A 23,916-nucleotide genomic window follows, 5' to 3' on the forward strand; every position below is an offset into this window, starting at 1 on the left:
CATTTTTGCTGCACCAGCTCACGTGTCACGTCCCTCAGGATCCTGCATGTCCAAAGCTTCCAGTGCCCTCCAAAGGCCCATTTTGGGCTTTCTACTATCTGCCACTGGTGGGAGGACCTTTGGTAGTCGCTTGCTAGAGTGGAGATGAGGTCTGATGAGGATCCAAACTTAGCTACTTGGTGGTGTGACTATGCCATTGTAGACCTTGCACAAATGGTGTGCACATGCCATTCTTTTTGCCCACTAACCCACCTGCATTCTTGCTTTAAGCATCGGCCTCCATTCTACCTTCCCTTGAGTTCCCTGCCAGCTATAACTCATCCTGCGGCCATGTTGCTAATGTGTGTCTTAAGAGACATTACACCAAGTCTGGAGAACCTCCAAACTTAGTCTGCTTGGCCGCCCCATTTTGCCAGCAAGGCCATGTTTGGCAAGCCATGCCTGTTCACCATACAGGCAGATAAGGGCTGGGCTTCAAAGGAACATGCAGGACCTCCTGATCATAAATTGAGCGCACAGTTGTTTCTTTGATGTAGCAAGACATGTTCCCACCACCCATCAGCCAATGGGCCGTGCTTGGAAACTGCTTCTCCCTCCCAGGGTTGCTCCTTGAACCTCTGGTTTTGAGCAGTTTTGAATAGTGGTACTTGAAATCAGCTCCAAAACCCTAGCTCATAAAGACTTAGTGCAATTTAATTCTCCTGCAGGGAATTAACTGTGTATATTCTGTTCAGGAAAAATAAATCCTTATAAGAGACAAAACTTGGGAAAGGAAACTACGATGATGTGAGCAGGGACTGAAATGATATACACTCCCCCATGCTTCTGCACTGATGAATTGAAACCTTACAAGCTTTCCCTCAGGCACAGACAAAACGAAAAGTGCCCCCAAATTACAGCAATGTTTGATTCCTAAAACAGAAAGGAAAAAGTAACCAAGAGAAAAGCAATTTCTATATGGTTTAGAGAACTTTTTCTTCTTGCCTTTTGAAATAAATGTGCTTCAGCTGTAGGATTTTTCAAAAGGAAATAAATCCAAAACAGCTGAAATGTAAATAGGTAAAAAGCAACTGTACCCAGAAGGCAAAGCTTAAACTGAGTTGTTCTAAAACTTAATCTTCTAATATGGAGGCTGTTCTGAAGTCTTGGCTTTCTCTCTACATCAGGGGTAGGGAACCTGTGGCCCTCCAAATGTTGCTGGACTACCATCACCCCGACCTTTGCCCATGGCAGCTAGGGCTGGTGGGAGTTAGAATCCAACATTCAGAATCTTATGTTTTATGTTCGAGCAGGATCAGTGTAATATCATTTTCCTTTACCCTATCATACTTCTTTACTATATGCTACTGTGCATATTCAAGTGCAATATAACAAATCCAGTAATACAAAATGAAGCTTGGCTTCCTTCTCCCACCTATACTTCCTATCAGACTTCAACATTCTATTCTAAAGGTAATGATAGCCATAAACTTTAAAAGAGGATTAAATCAATTTATGGAGAATGAGGCTCATAGCTGTCAACGTTTCCATTTTTTAAAGGGAAATTCCCTTATTCCGAATAGGATTCCTCGCAAGAAAAGGGAAAAGTTGACAGCTATGATGAGGCTATCTATGGTTATTAGTCATGGTGGCAGTGTACTGTCACCAGTAGTAGAGGCAGTGTGCTTCTGAATACCAGCTGGTAGCAAACACAGGTCGGGAGAGAAACAAAATTTTAATGGCCTGGCCATCAGTGAACATTACTCCATCAGAATTGTTTAGCTGTTCCCAGCCTAATGAATTCTGAAAAGAAAAAGAAAATTGATGGCCTGAACATCAGAAAAGGTCCAGTTTTTCCATATGACAGGGTATAGGAGAAAAAAATGTTCACAGACCATCTAAAAATATTATTGTTAAAATAAGCTGATGGGGTTAGGAAGGATGCTGTTATACCAGCCCTGCCATTAGGAAGAGTGAGGCAACTGATTTTTCATGAAAGGGCTACTTATTTTATTTATTATCATTGTGCTTCTGCTGCCAGGGAAAGGGGAAAAACACTCCTGGGATGTTTAGCCTCCGATGTTAAAATAACTTGATTTGCCTTGGCAACTCTGCACCTTGAGTTTTGTGGGGGTGGGAAGCAATTTACCGATCTGCCTCAGGCAGCAAAATGTATTGGGCTATTGGAGGTGGGGGGACATGGAAAACTGAACTGCTCCAGATATATCCACATCAAACATTCATAGCTGAAAGAGCTTCAAAATACATTTATAGGACCTTGAACGGCAAAGCCAGATGCATCAGGCTTACATTTTGTAATAAGAATATATAAACAGAGTGAGTTAAGTCCTGGCTGAAGAATTTGATCTGGGATGCTGGGATTTCCCTGTTTAGGCTGGTGTGAAAGTTATGAAATACATTTTTCAGTGATCTGTGGTTTCACCCATGAAACTGAAATCTGCAATGCAATCCTTATGTGTGTTGTTCAGCAGCTTGATTATAACAAAAGTGGTTTCTGCATACTTGCATGTTAGCAGAATATTAGCAGGTCAAGTAAAAGTTTGAGAGGAAGCTGTGTCAGGAGATCAGTCTTCATATACATCATGAAAGTGGAAGCATAATGAAACTAGCTAATCTCAATTCCCCCCCCCAAAAAAAAGATGCTGTGCTTTACATAAATAAGGACTGTCTTCACTTTTGCTTAAGTCAAGATACTGCCTGTTCTGATCATTACATTCACCATGTGATGGCCAGGGAACAGTTCAACCCATGCTGATTTCATTCTTGTTCAGCTTGTGACAAGGCAGCCACATGCACACTGCCGCCCTGCATGGAACGGAGCATGAGTTGGCCCTCAGCCTGCCAGCACAAGCGTAATGAAATATGTGTGGTGGCATGACAAAAGCTGGTCTGGATTGAATCCAGCATCTTGCAAACACATGTATGCAATTGTCTTGTCATGGGTAGGTGAAACTGGAATTCCACTGGTGCTGAGCTCCCCCTCCCCATCATTTCCATATGCTGAAATGGTCGGGGCAACACAATATGCTCATATATTTTCAATAACTTTGAAGCTGCTACAATGTATGAAACATCTGGGTGGGAATTGTGTGTGATAAATCAGTCTTATTTTGAATGCACTTTCTGGTAGAAAAATAATTATTCACAAGAGTTGCCTGCACCTTTCATGCAACTTTTGTAAACATTTTTGTCTGCCATACTTGATAGGAACATCGACAAATCCTTTGAAAGATGACCAAGAAAAAATGGCTTGTTAATAGATGAAAATATAAGGCTATAATATGTTAAGACAAAGAACCAAGATAAAAACAAAGAGGGAAAGGATTTGCTGAATTAACCATTCGAAATGGAATACAAAAAAGGGAGGTGTGAGGAGGTCAGGGAAAGAAGTAAATGAAAAGTAAGAAATTGAAAGATGGACTCCCCCCCCCCCTTTTACTGTCCTTTCTATTATCTTTTTTTATTATTATTTATTCTGTATTCTTTATTGTTTGTTTTCTTTTTTATTATCTTATTACTTTTGTAATCTGTATTGGAAATTTGAATAAAATATCTTTTTTTTAAAAAAAAGGAAACTAATACTTTGGAAACAAAGAACCAAATAGTGATGTTTACAGTCTGAATCCCTGTAACAATGGGAATAATCTTTCATCTTTAACAAAAGCTGAAAATACTTATGTTAATGTTGTTGTAAATTGAAATAATAATAATTTTATTATTTATATGCCGCCCATCTGACTGAGCTGCCCCAGCCACTCTGGGCAGCTCCCAAGAAAATAGTAAAAACACAATAAATCAGGAACCATTAAAAACTTCCCTGTACAGGGCTTCAGATGTCTTCTAAAAGTCATATAGTTAATTATCTGTTTGACATCTGATGGGAGTTCCACAGGGCAGGCACCACTTCCGAGAAGGCCCTTACAACTTCTTCATGTTGCCTACAGGAAAATTCTTTGGCTGGAAAATTATAAGATGCTAACAGTAGAATGCATTGGTCATTATTTCCCATTGTTACCAAGTTTCCCACTGTTAACCACTGTGTGTAGTACTGGAAATAATCTCAGCTGAACTATTTGGAAGACCATTCCAGAACTCACTTGGCAGGGCTACCTCTATACTGACATAATGTAAATGGTTGTCCATTTGGATTCTTCAGTGTATATATGAACTAGGCTCTTATACAGCAAAGAGAAAAGGAATTACAGTAACACCTTTTCTCAAACAACTTCATTGCACCAACTCATTTCTGGAAGCATTCAAAGTTTTTGAACTGAATAAGCGCTTATTCAGATGCAAGCATTCACAGTAAAATAAAATGGACCAAATTCTGACATGTTAGGCTGTTGGCACCTTGGGTGCTAGAAGAATATGCCTGGCATGTTTTCAAATAACTGTAACACAGTACACAGTGTTTTATTTAGGCTAACTTTTTTGCCCTGTGTGCTTGCAATGCTTTCAAACAAGTATTTGATCCATGACGAGATAAAATTTTAGTGGTGTCTCTCTACAGCCTAGAAAAGCATAATTAACAAAGAATTTTCCATTCCATTCCATTCAAATAGATGTATGGAATGGAACAACCAAAGTCAGCTCATAGGCTTTTCAATAAATATACATAAACCTTTTCTTCCTAAAACATGTTTGAAGATACTAGTATATACAGTTCATTCCCCACCCCCCATGAAGTTGAAAGGCAACCAATAATTTTTCCTATTTGCTGTGCTCTCCTTTTGTTTCTGAAAGGAAGCCAACCTTTGCCTTGCACCACTAATAACAAAAGTCTTTTTTATTCTGTTATTTGCCTAGTACAGCACTTTATTTTTTAAGACAAATCTGCACCACATCTTTAGTGAAAGAACGGTCTAGAAAGAAAAGTCATTCTTCTGTGCTTAAACAATCGTACTCTGTTACTGTGCCTCATACATCTTCAGTACTCAAATTCCTGCTGAGAAAACTCCAGTGCTATCGTAACATAGGATACAAATCTACCAAATGCTACTCCTGCCTAACCATCATTAACTTCAGTAGGGCTTGTGTGGTTGTAATGCTTAATGAACTGTGATTTAAAAAGGCAAAATAGGTTTCACAAGCTTTGAAGTGGGGTGGTGGATGACTGGAAGATTTAAACTGATATCCTTTTTATTAAAAATTATTTATTAAAATAAACTGCATTAAAATATTTCACAAACAAGTTGTAGTAACATTCATATTATATTTTTCTATTTTGTACATCCCAGTGGTTAAAATTATTTTTGATATGCAATATTTCATTCTCAAGGTATAAAATAAGTTTAGAATGATTTTAGAATAAACCTAGATGGTAATTGTAACGGGTATCTTTCTATGGATAAAATTATGGTAAAATTCACCCCAAATCTACAATCTTTACAGAACAATACATCTTATGTCCAAAGATAACTATTAATTATCTTTGAATTAATAAATACCGCAAATAATGTAAAAGTTTGATCTAAATAGTTTTGCAGAACATGTTCTATGGAAGAGAATGAAGGCCGTCCCATCCCTTTAATCAATGACTGGAATCCAAAAATGGTAAGAATCATGATAGTAATTCAATATTGTTTAGGTTCTGCAACCATGCTGAATAAGAGAATATCTCCTAAACTGTCCCTCCTACTCAACTCCAGGTACTCAGTGAAATCAGGAATACAAAACACCATGCATTAGTATAAGGTTCTCACTTCATTTGGCTCTTAAATCCAGCATATATCACTTCTAAAGCAAAATACTGCCATTTGGATCAATGTTACAGAATCCAAGCAAGAAGGCCTGCACTCACATGTAAGTTTCCAAATGCACAGAGTTGTGCCAAATACTGCATTCCCTGCAAGCACTGCTCTGGATGTGGTCTGGTTATCCTCTGCAAGATGGGACATGACATGCCAAGTCACCCCGAAGACACCAAACAAACAAAACAGTAACTCTTCCAATGCTGTACTTTCAATATTTATTTACTAACAGAACATTTAATCTTGGGTGCAACTTTCATGTCACCAGGATGCTTCAGAGGTTTGTTCCTGCATTGAAATGGTTCTAACCACAATCAGCCCATAGACTGCAAGAGCTACTTATATAAGAGTTTTAGGAGGAGATGAAGGCAGTGGTGATCTAGGCCTAACCTCCACTCCCATTGAAGACTTGCAGAACATTCTGCTGCCACCTACAGTCATTGCCTTCCCCACATACATGTAATGCAATACAGACCAACTGTCTCTGTATTGTCAGGTGATCAGAGCCAGCCCACCAATGAGGCAGGGTAAATCACCCACCTCAGACAGAGGAAGTGCAAGAGGTAGTAGCCGGCAGCACCACCTTTCCTATCACTGCCAGAGCACCCCCTCTCACTGGTGAGAGGAAGGTCTTCTGGTATGCTGTGTAGCCTCTCGTCTTCCCCTCCCCAGGGTGGGGAAGAGGAGCAGCAATGCCTTGCAGATCAGCAAAAGGGGGCAGCATTACAGTGGGGGCAGAAGTGGTGGGGTGAGGCAGCGTGGGGGACAAGGGGACATATTTCCATTACATCTCAGGTGGTGAAACAGGAAGGGGTGCCCCTGTAGGTGGGATACCTCTGAGGTCCAAATTTGGCCATTAAGCCTTTAGTTAAAGGGACCCCTGACCATTAGGTCCAGTCGTGACAGACTCTGGGGTTGTGGCACTCATCTCGCTTTTTTGGCCGAGGGAGCCGGCGTACAGCTTCCAGGTCATGTGACCAGCATGACTAAGCCACTTCTGGCAAACTAGAGCAGCACACGGAAACGTCGTTTACCTTCCCGTCGGTGCGGTACCTATTTATCCGCTTGCACTTTGACATGCTTTTGAACTGCTAGGTTGGCAGGAGCAGGGACCGAGCAACGGGAGCTCACCCCATCGCGGGGATTTGAACTGCCGACCTTCTGATCAGCAAGTCCTAGGCTCTGTGATTTAACCCACAGCACCATCCGTGTCCCTAAGCCTTTAGTTACTGGTCCCTATATATGGTATCACACCACCAACGTCAGTGCCTAGTTCTAGATATTTAGTTTTCAGTTTTATAAGGACTTTTCTATTCTGTTTCTGTTCAACTGTTTTCATTCTACTTGTACTTCACTGAGTATATATCATTGAGTATATCTTTAAACACAAGCACTTTCTATTGTCCATCTGGATCTACCAATTTACTAACATAAAAAAATTCTGACAACTGCTAGACTGAAATGGCTGAGTTACAAAGATAATTTGTGGCCCTGTTTGCTTGTGGGCCTGATGGTCAGTTTTGTAGTCATTTTAAATGAAACTGAATCTAGCATTAATTTCTTAAAATCTGCATGTTCATCTTTTGCTGAAAAAGTTGTTTTAATTATATTTCTTCTTCCTTTACCAAGATTGCATGGAATACCATAGCCAACAAGCCTTTTTTATTCAGAATTCAACTATGAATCTGGAATAATGAAAAATCTCTATATTCATATTGATAAAGTTTTAAAATTATGGTGTGAGGAACCTAAAGTTCTAAACTAGATTGTGTCAAACAGTCAGAGAAGATAATAGAGTGGCCTAAATGTTAGCTTTCAAGTTTGTATATGATCCTGTTTTAAAAATAAACCACTTCTGTTTTTACTAGACATTTATTTGCATTTTCCTAGGTCCATAACATACATTATACTAATGTTTTATTTCAAGTGACTCTTTGACTCCAGGTGGTGTGGTTGTTGTTTTTTTAAAGTCTTAAAATACATTAATTAAAATGTAGCCCATGAACATATGGTAACCTTAATGATTGGATATTTGAAATAATAATTTAAAATGCATATCTAGTAAATAATCATATGATTTGTATGTAGAGCCTACTGTGAGAAACAACTTTTCCTATCTGGGACACAGGACAAATTACCCTTTTATATTATTATGAAAAACAGGATTTTCCAAATGATTCAGCGCCACATTAAAAAGGGGAAGGAAAAAAAAATCGCAAAAATTTTTTCCCCTGAAGAACAACCAAAGTATTGCACTGTGATCAGAATTATTTACCTACAATATTGGTTGCTTGGTTACAAATGGAGCTGTATGAAAATGGTAACAAATGACTACACAGTGCTTAATTCACAGGAAGTGACTATGTGGAAAACAGAGAAACATTATTAACCAAGGCCTTCATTATGTCTCCCATGGGCTTTGGCCACATAGGTAAAGCACAGCAAAACTAAGGAGCTGAACTTTACACAACTGTAGCAATTTTAGCAACAGAAAGCATACGAAACTCTTCTCCCCAAATCTATTTGCAAGCAGCACGTTTGCCTACAATTCTAGGCCAGTAATACTTGATGAAGTGGCACAGCCAGGACCACATCCACAGCCCTGCCTACTTATTGCAGCCAGGGCAGAAGGTATGGAAGCCAGGAAAAAGAACTGACTACGAAGACATTTCAGCTGGAAACAAGTCTTTCCTGATCTAAATGCTGCATTTTTAACTTATAAAGTAATTATTTGGCATTAAGATGGTTGATTTGAGAGAAACTGTTGTATATATATCAGTTGTAGCAGATTAAAAATGGGTTAAGTGACAGCTTATACAAATTCACTGTAATGTAACTGAAAATCTAACGTTCATGAGATTCAGCCACTCCAGATTTTCCTTATCTGGGGAGGGTTATGGTTAAACAAGATGGAAAAACTTGTGATGGTCAACCCCACTGAACCGGGTCTGAAAATAATATAGTGTTGCTGCTTATTATGAAGAATATCCATGGGTGTAGCCAGGATTTTTGTTAGTGGGGACAGGCCTTTTGTTAGGGGGGCCAGAACCTCAGTTAGCTATGTTTTTTAAATTGATTTTTACTGATTTAGGGGGGCAGCTGTCCTCCCTTGGCTACGCTCATCAGAATATCTGCTGAAACTCTGGAAATCCTCTAGGAGATATGGATTATTCTAGGACTAGATACCTTGAGGTGCCAACCATGTTAATAATGACAATGACAAGCATCGGTTTGCGAGAGCCAGCAAACCATTGCTATTGATGCTACTGCTGTAACCCATGGAGTAGTTACGTGCTCACTCATCCCCTCTTATTTGTGATCATGGTGGCAGCAGCTGCATTTTAACCCAAGAAATGTAAACCCAAGAACTCCCCCAAATTTTCAAGTTGAACCCAACAATCTGCTGTTGGATTTTTTTCCATTTATTTTAGCAACATCCCTACTTTTGGTATGTGCTGGTAACAATAGCCATGTGCAGGCATTAAATCAGGGGGAAGGGCAGGGGTGGGCACACAAACCCCATTCCCCACATCCGGCAGCAGACCATGCTCTTGAGATCTTTGAGTGATTAGCAAAAAGGTCTGAAGATAGCTTTCAAGCACATTATAGGAGGTGCCCTGCTGGAGCCGGACTGACTTCTCATTCAACAGAGAGCATGCCTTAAGGCCCCAAAGAACCAGGGTCCTCAGGAGTAAGAGTCATCCTTGGGAGCAAAGGACTCATTGGAAGCAAGGAACCTGGAAGTCTGAGATACGGTAACCAGTTGCAGCTGGTCCTGGGTGACCACAGCTGCAGACTTGTTAGCTGCTGGACCAGTGCAGGACCTTAGCTCTGTGCAACCCAGCTTCTTGCTTCTGATGCCTGTCCTAACTGATCCTGTGCTACTGACCTCTGCTAGCACCTTGCTCTTGGAATCTTTACTACACCTCGGGCTGCTGTGCTGTGTTTGACTTTGGCATTGTCTCACAACCCTGCTGTTACATCGTGCCCACTTTTAAACTGTTTCACTCTACTTGGCTTTGGCTTCTTCTTAAGGCCCTCTGTTTCTGGGTTGCCCTGATACTGGACTGCTTCCTCAATCCTCTGGAGTTGGCTATCCACCTGTACAGTACTGGATATCTAGCTTCCCCCTTGCCTCCTGCACAGAGACCAAAACAAGACTAAACCAAGGAATTCAGCTCAACTCACTTAAAAACTTGCAGCTTGAGGAAGTTGGGGGGCATACATGCCCCCGGCCATTTCCTTATTTAACCCTTCATGGCTCATACGATGCTCAAATATAGCAAAACAATGGGATGCGGGTCGTGATGCAAAAGCAGAATAGCCTAGTTGGTTAGAGTGTAGTGCTGATAATGCCAAGATTGCAGATTTGATCCCCATGTGGGACACCTGCATATTCCTATATTGTAGGGAGTTGGGCTAGACTAGATGATCCTCGGGGTCTCTTCCAACACTACAGTTCTATGATTCTATTGACAATACACAAATAAAACTTTCCTAATAGTGTCAACAGGCTAAGCTATATAACTGAGATTAATTTAGTGGTCTTGCCAGTACTAGCAAGAACATCATTATATTATACTATTTATCCTGCTTTGATGCAATATTTAATGTGACCTTTATGAAGAAGCAAAAAACTGTTAATCTTTTTTGTTGCCATTTTTTCACTCTAGCAATTTGATCTGAAGGAATTAGTTGTCTCCAAAATAGTAATGCCATTGAATGGTTGTGGTATTGGGGTGGGGGGTGGGGAGAGAACTCTGTACAAATTCCTTCCATTCATGGTTGATTTGAATAACAGTAGCTGTAATGCTTCTGCATGTTTCTACCATTAAATCAGCCCTCAGTCAAGCCTGCAGTTCCCGTGTGATTGGGAATCTAGGACTGTGCCAGGGTATTATCTCATATTTTGTTTTCTCAAAAGTATGAAAACTATTTTTTCTCTTTGGTGATGCATTTAACTGAATTCATTTGGAGATTTTATGCAGTATATGCTGTTTTTGTTTGATACTGTATAATTCCCAAAAAGATTCATATACAATACTACACCCCCCCCACCCCAGCTTGTATCTTATAGAAAGGTCACTATAACTAAGAAAACTATATTTTCCCAGGAGAATGGTACAATTAATATCTCAATTCATGCTGGCAATAATATTGTTTCCTAATTGCTGAAGTGCTGAAGAGACTTGGGGCCAGTGCTTCAGGGCACAGTTTCCTTGGAATGGGACAGCACTTAAGACTTACATTATCTTCATTATTTTATTTACAATTATATAGGTAGAATGTAGTAGAAATGAATGGACACTTACAACACGTAGCACATCCACTGATCCTGCCTTCGATTTCCAGAGAGGCAACTCCAACTAAAAATTATTATTTATTAGATCTCCCTTTACCATAATATCCCAGGGAGGTGTACAACATTAAGAACACATTTTACAGAGCATAAATAATGAAAACAAATAAAAACCATTCTTCTGTGTTTAGCCAGTCCATGTCACCAAGCCATTCCAAGGTGGCTCTGTTGAAATCTTTTAAAGTATCATTTTGTTTTCCTTACTGTCTCCCACTGTCATATCTAGTTGTTCAGTGAGTTTTCATAGGGTCCCAAAGCACCCCAAAATCCCCTAAAGTTGTTAGATGTGGTAGCAGCAGCATATCCAGTAAGTTGCCTGTCACTTCCTTATTGACAAGGGCTTCTGCAGCAGTTGGAAACATCAGTATGTTGTTTTTCCTGCTGCTTCATGCATTGGCTCCCCTTAGGAACAATCAGGAGAGATCATATCTCTCCATCAGCAATTGGAGACAGCTGATGCCAACCAAAGTAGAGAACAAGCATTCAGAGGCACCCAAAGGGACACTGAACAGCAACTTTTAAATAGCACAATTCAATGTAATTTAAGGTCACTGCTTTGTAAAGTGAAATGAGTAAACAGGCCAGTGCTTTGTGAAATGAATTTAATTATGTGGGTGGGGGAGGTACAGGGTGCTTATAGCTCAGAAATAAATTGAAATGAAATTAATTGTGTGAGTGAGTAAGAGGGAAAGCAGCTTCCAGCTATGAAGTGGAATTAAAATAATTATTTGTTTGGGGACGCTCTTAGTTTAGTGGCTAGTGCTTTCTTAATAAATTGTTGAATTTAATATTTAATGTTAGTAATGACTAATGAACAAAGTGTATCCTGTGAGGCCTTATGGTTGCAAAGAAACTATGGATGGTACTGTATTCAGTGCCAGGCCTAGTCAGAGTAGACCCATTGAAGTTAGTGGGCACAAATGACTTAGGTTTATTGACCTAACGTCAACATTCTCCAACTGTCAGTGCAAAAGTTGTTGTGCTAGCCTAGCATAAGGACAAAAATAAAGGTTGCACAATATGAAATGCAGTGCAGTGGTTGTGCTAGCGGAGGTTTGTTGTGTGACGTTTTGCTCAACAGGAAGTATCGGTTGTGCAATCAGACACAAGGACCATGCTGACTTCTTGTGCCTTTTCATCCGCAAGCCATTCTGCTGGTGCAAGCCATTCCAGCGTAAACAGTACACTGCTAAGTGACTTTAATTAGTGTGTTGTTGAATTCCTCCAATTAAGTTTAATGGGTCTACTCAGAGTAGGACTTAGTTGAATACAACCCATATAGTGCAGGGCTGGAATTATAAACAACCACCATGTACTACTCAGTGGACTGAAAATTTCATAGTCTTTTCTATGTTTATAGTCACCAATCCTGTTTAGATATCTTTTTGGACATATGGACTGTTTATCCCATTTAAGTTACCACTGGTGGAATATTCTTATTGTCAATGTCAGCTGCCAATGAATTTTTTAAATCTCCCTTCTCTCCTGTTATATTTGCAAAATAGGTGAGGAATAAGAAGAATGTGTCAGTGGTTGAAATTAAGTTCCTTTCAAAAAAAAATTGGCTATGGCCATGCATACTTATATATGGGCCCTAGAGAGCTGACCTGAGGTCTACATAGCTCTTGGGCTCAAAAAGGTTAGCTGCTCCTAGTGTACGCAGTAGTTAGGCAGTCCTGTCATCCATGCTGACCCACATATTATGTAGTGCAGTGGTTCCTAGTTGCGGGGTCGGTGTAACCCACCCAGGAGGTCCGTGGCACCATTCACATAACAAAAACTACATAGAGATATCATAGAGATTTTCAAAAGTATGGGGTAGGCTTAGCTTTTGAAAAACAAGGGTAATTAGCTGATTGGGAGCCACTGATGTAGTGTTATGAGTTTAAAGGTAAAGGTAAAGGGACCGCTAACCATTAGGTCCAGTTGTGACCAACTTTGGGGTTGCGGCGCTCATCTTGCTTTATTGGCCGAGGGAGCCAGCGTACAGCTTTATTGGTCATGTGGCCAGCATGACTAAGCCGCTTCTGGTGAACCAGAGCAGCGCACAGAAACGCCGTTTACCTTCCTGCCGGAGCGGTACCTATTTATCTACTTGCACTTTGACGTGCTTTCGAACTGCTAGGTAGGGAGGAGCAGGGACCGAGCAACGGGAGCTCACCCCGTCGCGGGGATTCGAACTGCCGACCTTCTGATCGGCATGCCCTAGGCTCTGTGGTTTAACCCACAGCGCCACCCGCGTCCCATGTTATGAGTTTAGGCAGGGGAAAATAGGCTGTATACCAAGACCCTTCTAAGCCCTGGATCCAGCAGGAGTTAAAATACATGCTATGCTAGCTTCCTGGTAAGGCAATCACCTGGGTGATGGGCTATTAAGAGGAACAAAGGGGCTCTGTGTGAGATGGCAATTGAGGGCAGCCCCTCTCCCAACTTGCAAATAGGTAGAAAGACAAAGGCAGAGTTGAGACCAGAGTCTGGAGTGACATGAACTAGAGGAAAAGCAAGCTGGAGAAAGTGTAGGAACAATGTTTGATTTCTGTTTGAATCCAAGACTATGGGAGAAACAAGACTCTTTGGAGTGTTTATGCTGTGAACTCCTCCATTGTAGGGTCAGGTTGTATATATGTATAAATACGGTAAATAAAGCATATAAAGATGCCACATTTCTCATTCCAAAGGAAACACAAACCCCTGGAACTCCTGGAATCTCACACCACTCGGAGATTGGGGTGGCCTGCAACACTATGTTGCTTGAATTTGACTCTGTGGGATCTTCTCCATACCACCACTATAAAGTATATCCCCAAAGGGACCACCACCACTTCCATATCATGGGATCATTTCCACATCAGCTAATACTGGAAGGTTGCCAGAACAGAACACTCCATACAGATGGGACATTCTCATTCCAATTGTCAGCTAATGAGGGAAATCTGTTCCAAAGCTCCTTAGTCAAGACATGTGGATGACAATGACAATTAACCTCTATGCCTTACTCCAAATTAACTGCAATGAAAATTATGAAAAGTCTGCTATCACTGGGAAGTAAGAGAACAAAAAGAATAACCAAGGAAGCAATCCTGAGTAAAAGTCCGTTCACATAATCATATGGGCACATGGTGACCACTTGGAATTGCTGTGCCCACTGATTCTGTGCAGTAACCATCAAGCACAGGAACCCAGTTTTAGCACACAGCTATTCGTACCCCAGGATGGAATTTTAACTCAAGACAAAGGCAGGCCCCAAATAAGTGGGGAGACCATGGCTCCCCACCCTGAATTCCATCCCATCTAAATATGGATTTAGGGTGGTTTTTCCAATGTCATGCAGAAAATCTGGTCCCACGTGTGTGGCACCTGCAAAGAACTGGGGCATTAGTGTGAACTGAAATAAACCAAATATGCATTGCAGCTTCAAGTGGTAAAGGAAGTCATCCCTAAGGTTCTATGATAAATTCTTTAAAACCAGCTATGTTTTAAAGCCTTGCTTTCAAAATACATCTACTACATATGCAACCAATTACAGTTAGCACAGCAGAATGAAACATACGTTAGATGTAGTATTGTAAGTGCTTGTTTTCATATGAAATGCAGGGATAATTAGGCTTGCTCAATTTTCATGAGTGAAGCAGGAATTTGTTTTCAAAATGGTTTAGTGGCGTCTCCCAACCTGCCATTTATTTCAGAAACGTCATGGCTCATTTATAGCTCTCTCTTTTTTACTCTATGTTAAGCATAACAACTGAAAACATGCTTTAAGTATTATCTCTAAATGAAACATTATCTTCTTTGTCTGTCCAAGAGGAGAAACTGGAGCTACATCTATTAAAAAATAATTAATATTTAACTCATTGTTTCATGGTGCTTCCATTAAGAGAATTCTGTTCCATAGGAAATAAACACAGCTAAGTGGCATGTTAGACTAGTAGAATGACACTAATGCTATAACTATTGTCCTGTAGGACTTCAAAAGGACAAATGAAAATGTGGGTGGTATGACTGGCCCAACAAAAAGTAGCTGTTTATTTCACCGGAAGCCAAGAGTGATGTGTACTTTAAGCAAACAAATCTGGGCTCTGTGTACTGCTTTTGAGACCCCAAGGCCTTTCTGATAAAGCTGTAATCAAGAGGAATGGATAGTTAAATACCAGGTTCCATTGGCTGGCTAACTTTTTTATTATTACTATCAGGGATCTTTGACCACAGGCACCCAAGACTAAATTCACCAAAACCTTTTGATCACTTTTATTTTGGACTGGAAACGAACCAGTGACTTTGCAGTGAAAGGCTCTGCAATGTATTGCCAAACCCTTTGTCTCCTTGTTCCCGTTTCAGCCTTGTGAATTTCCACAAAGCTAATGCCCATTTTTCAGCAATCTCCCCCCTCCCCACTTCTCCCTAATGACCAGGAATCAGCAACTACTGTCAATTAACAAGAACAGAGTCTGACCTCACAGTTTGAAACATGAGTTTCCAATCTCTGTTATGCCAGCAAGCTGTCAAATCCGGCACTATGCAAGTGGTCAAGAAAGCAAACAACCCATTCTTTTATTAGCACCATGTGGGTGTATTTTGACTAAAAAAAAATCTATAAGAGACAAAGCACAGAAGAGTTTATACTAATGATTTCCTTTCCTCAGTGGCACAGGCATTCTTTCTATTTTAGAGGAGAAAAATGGTTGTGTTCGGGTACAGAGATAGGTGTTGTAGTTTTTAAAGGATAGTTGTTATGGTTACATTCGTATTCCACATTTCCTCCCTAATTTATCCACACAACCACCCTAGAAGGTAGGTAATGGCTGAGAGACAGCGACGGACTCAGGGTCACCCAGTAAGCTTCAGGGCAGAGCAAAATGGGGATGTGAATCCTGGTCTCTCAGGACCTAGCCCAACACTCTAGCCACTACACCACACTAGGAGCATTTATATACAGTGGTACCTCTGGTTAAGAACTTAATTCGTTCTGGAAGTCCATTCTTAACCTGAAACTGTTCTTAACCTGAAGCACCACTTTAGCTAATGGGGCCTCTTGCTGCCGCCGCACCTCCGGAACACGATTTCTGTTCTCATCCTGAAGCAAAGTTCTTAACCCGAGGTACTATTTCTGGGTTAGCAGATCCTGTAACCTGAAGCGTATGTAACCTGAAGCGTATGTAACCCAAGGTACCACTCTATAGTGCTTTAGAATTCTGAAAGCACTTTATACACATGATTACAGGAACCCTGCAGGGTAGGTCAGTATGATCATCTCGGTATTGCAGAATATGGAGGTTGGGAATAGTGGCTGACAGTATAGTGGCTTTCCTAAATCCATAGCAGAAGCAACATACTCCCTGGTTTACAGCTCAGTCTGTTATGGCACAATCCTGTGCATGTCTGTTCAGAACAAAGTGTCGCTGAGTTCAGTCAGATCACCTAATATTCTTCAGTAGGAATTCTTGAGGGATTTGATGCTTACAAGTTTCTATCTGGAAAGACCTGATCCGCACCTCTTGTATTCTGGGAACTTTTTTTTTTAGATTGTTAAAAATAATGCAGAAATTGAATGCAGTTATCGGTAAAAATGCGATAAGGACCAGAAGTGGACAGGCTTTCCTTTGCCTGCTTTATAACCAGCCTTTGTTCCCCCCACCCTACCCCAGGGTGTTACTCCAATCTGTCTGATGGATTAACTCCCATAAATCCAGAGATTTACAGTCCTCACCATCTCTGCTGTTCCCCTCCCCCTTCCTCATTTCAGATTGTGCTGGCTCCACATACGAAGTCATTGTACATATCACCAAAAATACTAAGAGGAAAATGTAAACTGAAAAGCAAGAAATGTAATGACTTAAAGCACACACACCCCATGTACACATCATCATTCAACACCTTGTACATAATGGCCATCTGATTTAGTGACTAACCCTCTCTCTCTGTTGAGTCCCTTGCGCATTTGGTCAGCAGGAGCTCATTTAACTGAGTGGCAAAATATTATGTTAAAAGGTTGTTTGTGCACTTGGGCTTTTGGTATTCTACTGCAGCTCTGTTCAGGCAGAAGTGTTGAGCTGCTTTGGCTAAAGTGTCACTGAAACTGAACTTCCTACTCAGTCTAATTTGCTATCAGACATTCATAGCAATTAGCACAAGATGCACTCAGAACCCCATTTTGGCACCAGCAGTCAAATTCTCCAGTAATCCAGGAACTACAGTGAAAAAGTGAAAACTGTTAAAGAACAAATCAGTTCTTATCACCACCATTTCCTATGCAGGTACTAAGTGAATTAATTTCAGTGTTACTCTAGCCACCACAACATCTTTAAATGCCACTTTGCTTCTCATGTTAAATCACCAAAGAAGCAAACCTGATGAAGAACAAAAGATTTGACTTTGTATGTGTGTGCGCGCGCATGCCAGTGGTGCTGAAAAAGAGAACTGATAGTATGCCAGGCAAGTTTGTCTTGGGCAGAACTACAAAGACAAGGTGCCACAATGGAAAAGCCCCTGCCTCCCCTTGCTGCCCACCTCACTTCAGCCAGAGGCTTGGAGGAGAGCCTCATAGAACAATGTACCATTAGTCACTGAACTGATGGTGTGTTGTGACATGTGCTTGAGAGAACCACGAATTGATTCCAGTCACACATCATGAGAAAAGCAAGATTTTTAGCTCAGTGTGGCATGGTAGCTAAGCCAAGGCTTGTAGTAAACATGAATGAAATACAGTAAATGTTTTCAACTCCCTTGCCCTGTTAGGGCAAGGATTTCTGCTTGTGCAAGAGGACTCCCCCCTCCTACTGCACACTCCCCAAATCTGCTCCAGAGGGTTGGAGGAATCCAGAACAGAACCCAGAGCGGGGTGGGGGGAGAGTCCTGTTGCATAAGTAGAAAGCCTTGTGCTGATGAACAGTCACTTGGCACTACAGTGGTACCTCAGGTTACAGACGCTTCAGATTACAGACGCTTCAGGTTACAGACTCCGCTAACCCAGAAATAGTACCTCGGGTTAAGAACTTTGCTTCAGGATGAGAACAGAAATCGTGCAGTGGCAGTGAGAGGCCCCATTAGTTAAAGTGGTACCTCAGGTTAAGAACAGTTTCAGGTTAAGAACAGACCTCCAGAACGAATCAAGTTCTTAACCCGAGGTACCACTGTATATGGGATACGAGTGAAAGCACTTTGTACATTAAAAATGTTATCTTTTAAAATTTCATCTCGTGTCTATTTATTGTTGATCAGCTAATTGGTGAAAGGAAGTAGCCTCCTGCTTTATCTTATAAAATGGCACAGATAGTATAGTGTCAAAGGGTCACATACCTGTGGCTCTGGTTCTACATTGACTCGATAAGCTTGTGCTTTTCCATCTTCTAAAATATTAGGGACCCAACCCTTGCTTTCAGCTCTGCAATAAGAAATACAAAGTCATATATTTATATAATTTATATATTTATATAACAATATTGCTTGTTACTTTGCAGTAAACTTGAAGTTGAGCAGAGTTAAGATATTGGTGTTCTTCTAATGAAAATATATACACATCCAAAAGTCAAATCAATAGCCTGGAGGAGACTGGTCCAGTTTACATGCTGTAGTAAGCCATAGAATGGTTTACTGTGAATGTGAGGATACCTCCTGCTTCATTTCCCCCCTAGTGTGAGCAGGAATTGAAATACCCAGAACAGAACCATAATACAACAAACACCAATCACATAGATGTATGATCATGGGCAGCAGCCCTATTCCCCCATCCAGGCTGCTGCCCACGGAACTCTAGCTTTTGCTGAGAAACTGATACAAAGGGTTGGTGAACCCCTGAGAAGAACATGGGAAGGGGTCTGTGGCAGGAGGTGGAGAGAGGGATTAACAGAAATTGCCCGGATTTTGAGATCTTTGGGGGAGGCCCTTCTCGGTCCTGCTATCTTCACAGGCAAGCTTGGTAGGGACGCAGGAGAGGGCCTTCTTGGTGGCAGCTCCCAGACTTTGGAATTCCCTGTAATGAAAGGGCTGGTGCCATGCTGTATTGTATTGTAAATACTTGTATGGTTTTACTGGGCTTTTATATGTATATGGTTTTAATTCTATCAGTGTTTAATTTTTAGCGGTTCTTGTCTTTATCTGTAAGCCATCTTGACTCCTGTGGGGTGGGGAGGAAAGCAGGGTATAAATATATATGTAATATTATTATTAATAATAATACTGTAATAATTGTCTCGTTTCCCATTCTGCTGATGGAAGTCACCGCTGGATCAAAGAGCTTTATCTCAGACTTCTGCCAACATACCCCCGCAAGACTTTCCTGAATTCAGGGTAGGCTAAGGAGAAAGGGGGATGAGTAGGAAATGGGGAACATTGAAAACTGGGTTGAGGCACCTCCTGTGAGTAGCTCCCACCCACCTCCTTCCATTGGCACTTGTCTGGATCCAAGCCTCTGTATTTCTCATTTTGGCCATGAAAGTGAATCTAGGGAAAAACTGGAATCTTTCTGTGTATAACGTGTAACTTTCCATTCAGCCTTAGGAGACCTATGTCACTTTGGAAAATATGGATCTTCTTGTTCCTGGTAGGTATAGCTTTACTGTTGTAACCCATAATCTTTTATTTAGATTTCAGTCCCAATCTGCCCAACACTACAGTTGTATTTAGCATGAATTGATGGCATTTATTAAGCAGAAAGGTTGTAGGACACATGGTCAACTTAAGCAAGGAAATTTTACCGAGGGGCTTCTATTTCAAAACTAATGTGATTTTTGCTTTAACTTCAAAACTCTGAAAAATGCTGAGTCTAATAGAAGAGCCACTGAAACCCATGGGAAGGGTTCTGATGCTTTAAGCTCCTCTTGAGTGAAGCCTAACACAGTTGAATTTTCATTTATGTATCTTATTGAACAGAAACTGCCCAAGTGCATTATCATTGTTGGCATCTAAAACTGAAATAATCAGTTGCAAGTTGCTGTTTTGGTTTTAGCCAGCATTTGCAAAAAGAAAGTATCCTTGTAGGTGTACATAAGCAAGTGTGTGTGTGTGTGTGTGTGTGTGTGTGTGTGTGTGTGTGTGTAACTTTCTCCTTTTAGACTGGCAGTGTGTATATATTTCCATCCATCCATTTGATCTGGCTCAAATGTAATGCTAAACTATGGTTCAGTGTCATATGTACAACCCTTGGTCTAGTGCCCTTCTCCCTCTCTGGTGCGGGCATGAGGAGGTAAGAAGCTTTCACTTCCATTTTCAATTATTTGTGATTTATAGTTAGGCATGAACCTGAAGACATGATTAACCTTAACTATGGTGTGCTCTGGTCCATGGGGTCACAAAGAGTCGGACATGACTAAACGACAACAACAAATGGTTTAGAAATGCAAACCAGGATCATAAACCATGATTTGAAGTCGGCTTGTTTCCCTAAACCATAGCTAAAACTAACCAGTTTGACTAGAATGTGGAACACAGAAACTCAAAGCTTGTTTACCCCCAAATAAAGTCCATGGTTTCAGGCTACATCAGAATGAGCCCAATTAGTTTGATATTTGCTTGTGGCAAGAATCAGTGTTTGTGTTCTGATTGCAATCAAATGGCAAGTAAGTGGTTTTTTAAATAATCAAAATCCTTAAATAAATCTTGCTAGTAAGCAGAACAGGAAATAGACACAATGAAAGATACAATGAAACACATAAATAAACTCTTCCACAGCTGCATGAAGAATTTATGCCCACAACTGAGTTCTAAACAGACATACAGTATTTGGAAGCAAGTTCTACTGTGATCAAGGAGAACTTCAAATAAATGTAGTCAGTAAATGTATTCAGAATTAGGTTTAAAGCCAGAACAGCAGAGACATTACGGGTATTATAGAAATTTAGATTTTGGGCTTGCAAAGAATCTGTATAGCTGTGAATGCTGCTGCCAGGGCCAAAGCTGACACATTTTCTCCCCATCAAAATTTCTACTTAGAAGCACTGGAAAACAATCTGATTCAGTGGTATGCAAAAATGCTCAAGGAAAGCAAGGACAATGCTTCTGAGTTTCATTACAGCTGCCTGAAACAAACTACAGTGAGACAATTCTTCATCTCAGTTTGATTGTAAAGTTCTTGGTAAAAATATTACTGATTTACAACACTGTGAAAAAAGCACTGGAGAACAACCATGAAAGTTCTTCCAACCAGACACTTCTGAATCACCAGATAAATGCATTACTTCAGCTTAATTCTATTCCATCATGAGGTCTGGCTATTGGCAACTGCACATCATTGGGGCTGGACACGGAGATCCTTTCTGCCCACTTTAGCAGCCCTGGAAAAATGGGGGGGGGGCATACATCTGCAATGCTGTACCTTCACATATGGGGTGTCCAACTCACAAACCCTAAGTCTTGGTCTAGTATAAAATGGGATGCAAATTGGTCACATCATAACTTAGTCCTCATCAGAGGAGAACCACATGTATGTGGGAGAGTTCCTTCATGCTAAAAAGAATACACAGAACTATTGAGATTGCTTGTCCAAATCTGCTTACTATTGGAAATGCCCATCAACTTTTTAGAAGGTAGTATCTCTTTTTCTCCTAATAATAGGTTTTAATTAAAATGGTTGATTGATAGCTGCCTATATTGCCCTTGGACCATTAGTTGCATACTTTTAACACACACACACACACGTTTATTTGAGGAGTTACAAGAAGAAAATTGTGTGATTCACTTTCTCAGTGGCACCTTCTTTGGAAACTTGAGACTGTCATGCATAGTAACACTTTCCATACTCAGCACAGAACGAACATATATAGGGCATCCCTGTCAAAGGAGCCTTGCTTTATACCCAAATGTGCTGCAAACACACTGCCTAAATTAATGGATTGGGCCTGTGGTTTTCAGCTGCCATGAAGTGGATTTGGCTCCTGCCTCCTGTGCTCCTTCTGCCAGGAAGTGGGCTGGCAAGGGCACACAGCACAGAGTGCGGCATTCCCTCTACTCATCCCAATGACAAATCACTGCCCTCACATACTGCACCCCTTCTGCGCACTACACATCATTATTATGTGACCACTGTGCTCAGTAGTACCCTTCAGAGTTTCGGCCTAAGGAAACTTGGAAGGTCAATTCCTAAACCCATATTGTTTCAATTCTCTGCATTATATCATGCATTCTTTACTGGTTTGGAATGCTTTTCTTTACTTACGGAAGAAAACAGCTTCAGTTGTCCATAAAGCTGACATGCAAGAAGAATTATTAAAGAAAATGTTTTCTTAAAGTCCCCTGAATGCATCATTAACAGCTAAACAGCAAATATCTTTACATCACATTTCTGTGAACCAGAATTCATAGAGAATCGTGTTAGAAAACTTTCCTTAAACATCTGCTATAAACTTGACATTTTAGTCTCTTTTGGCCACATCAGAGTAATAAATGAAACTATGTTCTACGCTGGCTCAAAGAAGACACAGAAGCAAATAAGTTGATTTATAGCCTAAATTGCTCTGCTAAAACTTCACCTACCCCCATCACTTACTTTCTCCCACATAAAATGGTTGATGTGTGCTACTCCTAGCTCACCTTACTACTGTATTGCCTTGACGTTTTGCCCCTGCGTCTAAAAGGACTTTAGACCTACCATCTGCTAGCTTTCATGGTGATGTCTAGGTAATTCCTCATCTATGTCAGTTACCACAAATGAATCACTTCCATAAGCTGGATGTGTTTGGAACTGGTCAGAATTTTCCACTGCCTCATATCTGAACAAATGGGCTACTGTCTTACCCTTATTCAGTCAACACAGTAGTCTCACATATCTATGGCTTAATCCTTATGCTTTGAAGTCAGTGGGTGTTCTACCTGTGGCCGCTTCACACATTCAGATGTACACCAAGGATGCTTTTAAGTGTACACCTTTAAATATAATGTATGAATACAGCAGGTCTCTGAGATTTGTTAGTCTGACGTCTGTTTAATGCTTGCATTGTCCCTGCAGTGCTGTTCTCATTATTCCTAACTTTAATGTTTATAGTTTCATTGTTTATAGTTTCATTTACACTTAAATGAATGTGTGTTTGGGTGGAGAGAGAGAAAGAGAGAGCTTCTCTGAGAATCCTTGAAGAGCAGAATATATGAATAAATGCAATTGAATTTTATTATATGAAAATATATCAAAATGATAACTAAGGCACACTTCTGAAATTAGAACAATGATTCTGGTGTCTAACTCAGCCACTGTTCAAAACTAAAATCCTTATTTTACTGGTAACATGGAAATATTCTGTCACTTTGCTATTTTCCTACTGAACTTTCCAATGGGAGTGAAAGGGCATTGGCTGAACATAGTATGAAGAGGGGCCGCGGGAGGGGCGATTCTTACATATCACAATGGGAATAATTCATTTAACGAAGGATAGTGGATGGAAAAACAATTGCCAGAGGATGAAAGATGTTCATTGAGACATGTCCTTTCTCTTGACACAACCATTAATCACATGGCCATAGCTGGGTATCCATGGAACCTTATTTGGCAAAGAGTGAGCAGCAACAAATTCCATGAGGATTCACTCAGCATATATAAAGAGAAACAAAATCATAAACAACTAGGCTATTTGAATTGGTCTACAGAAGTCCCCCCAGCGCTTTTTCTTAACTCTCACTAAATGGAAAATAAGTAAAGTGTTTTTTTAATTATTATTTCACTTCTCTTCTCCCTTCCTCCCCCCCTTCTGTCTGGTAGAAAATAAATTAAGAAAACAAAGTAGAACATGTCAAGGACACAAACAGGAAAGCAGAAACATAATTCATTGATAGGAATGCATGTGTGTGAAAACACAGTGTCTCAAAACTACAGGAACTACTTATCCA

The 23,916-nt window shown here is 40.6% G+C and overlaps 1 protein-coding gene across 2 annotated transcripts in view; it reads right to left on the reverse strand.

Annotated features, from left to right (window-relative positions):
* PDLIM4 (PDZ and LIM domain 4) overlaps nucleotides 1-23,916 on the reverse strand; it is a 62,584-nt gene that overhangs the window by 20,269 nt on the left and 18,399 nt on the right. For both annotated transcript variants that reach the window (XM_053376764.1, XM_053376765.1), the window contains exon 3: nucleotides 18,403-18,487. In XM_053376764.1, coding sequence (XP_053232739.1) covers nucleotides 18,403-18,487 — 85 coding nt within the window. The remainder of the gene's footprint in view (nucleotides 1-18,402; nucleotides 18,488-23,916) is intronic.

This window comes from Podarcis raffonei, chromosome 2 (assembly GCF_027172205.1).
Source record: "Podarcis raffonei isolate rPodRaf1 chromosome 2, rPodRaf1.pri, whole genome shotgun sequence".
Lineage (NCBI taxonomy): Eukaryota > Metazoa > Chordata > Lepidosauria > Squamata > Lacertidae > Podarcis > Podarcis raffonei.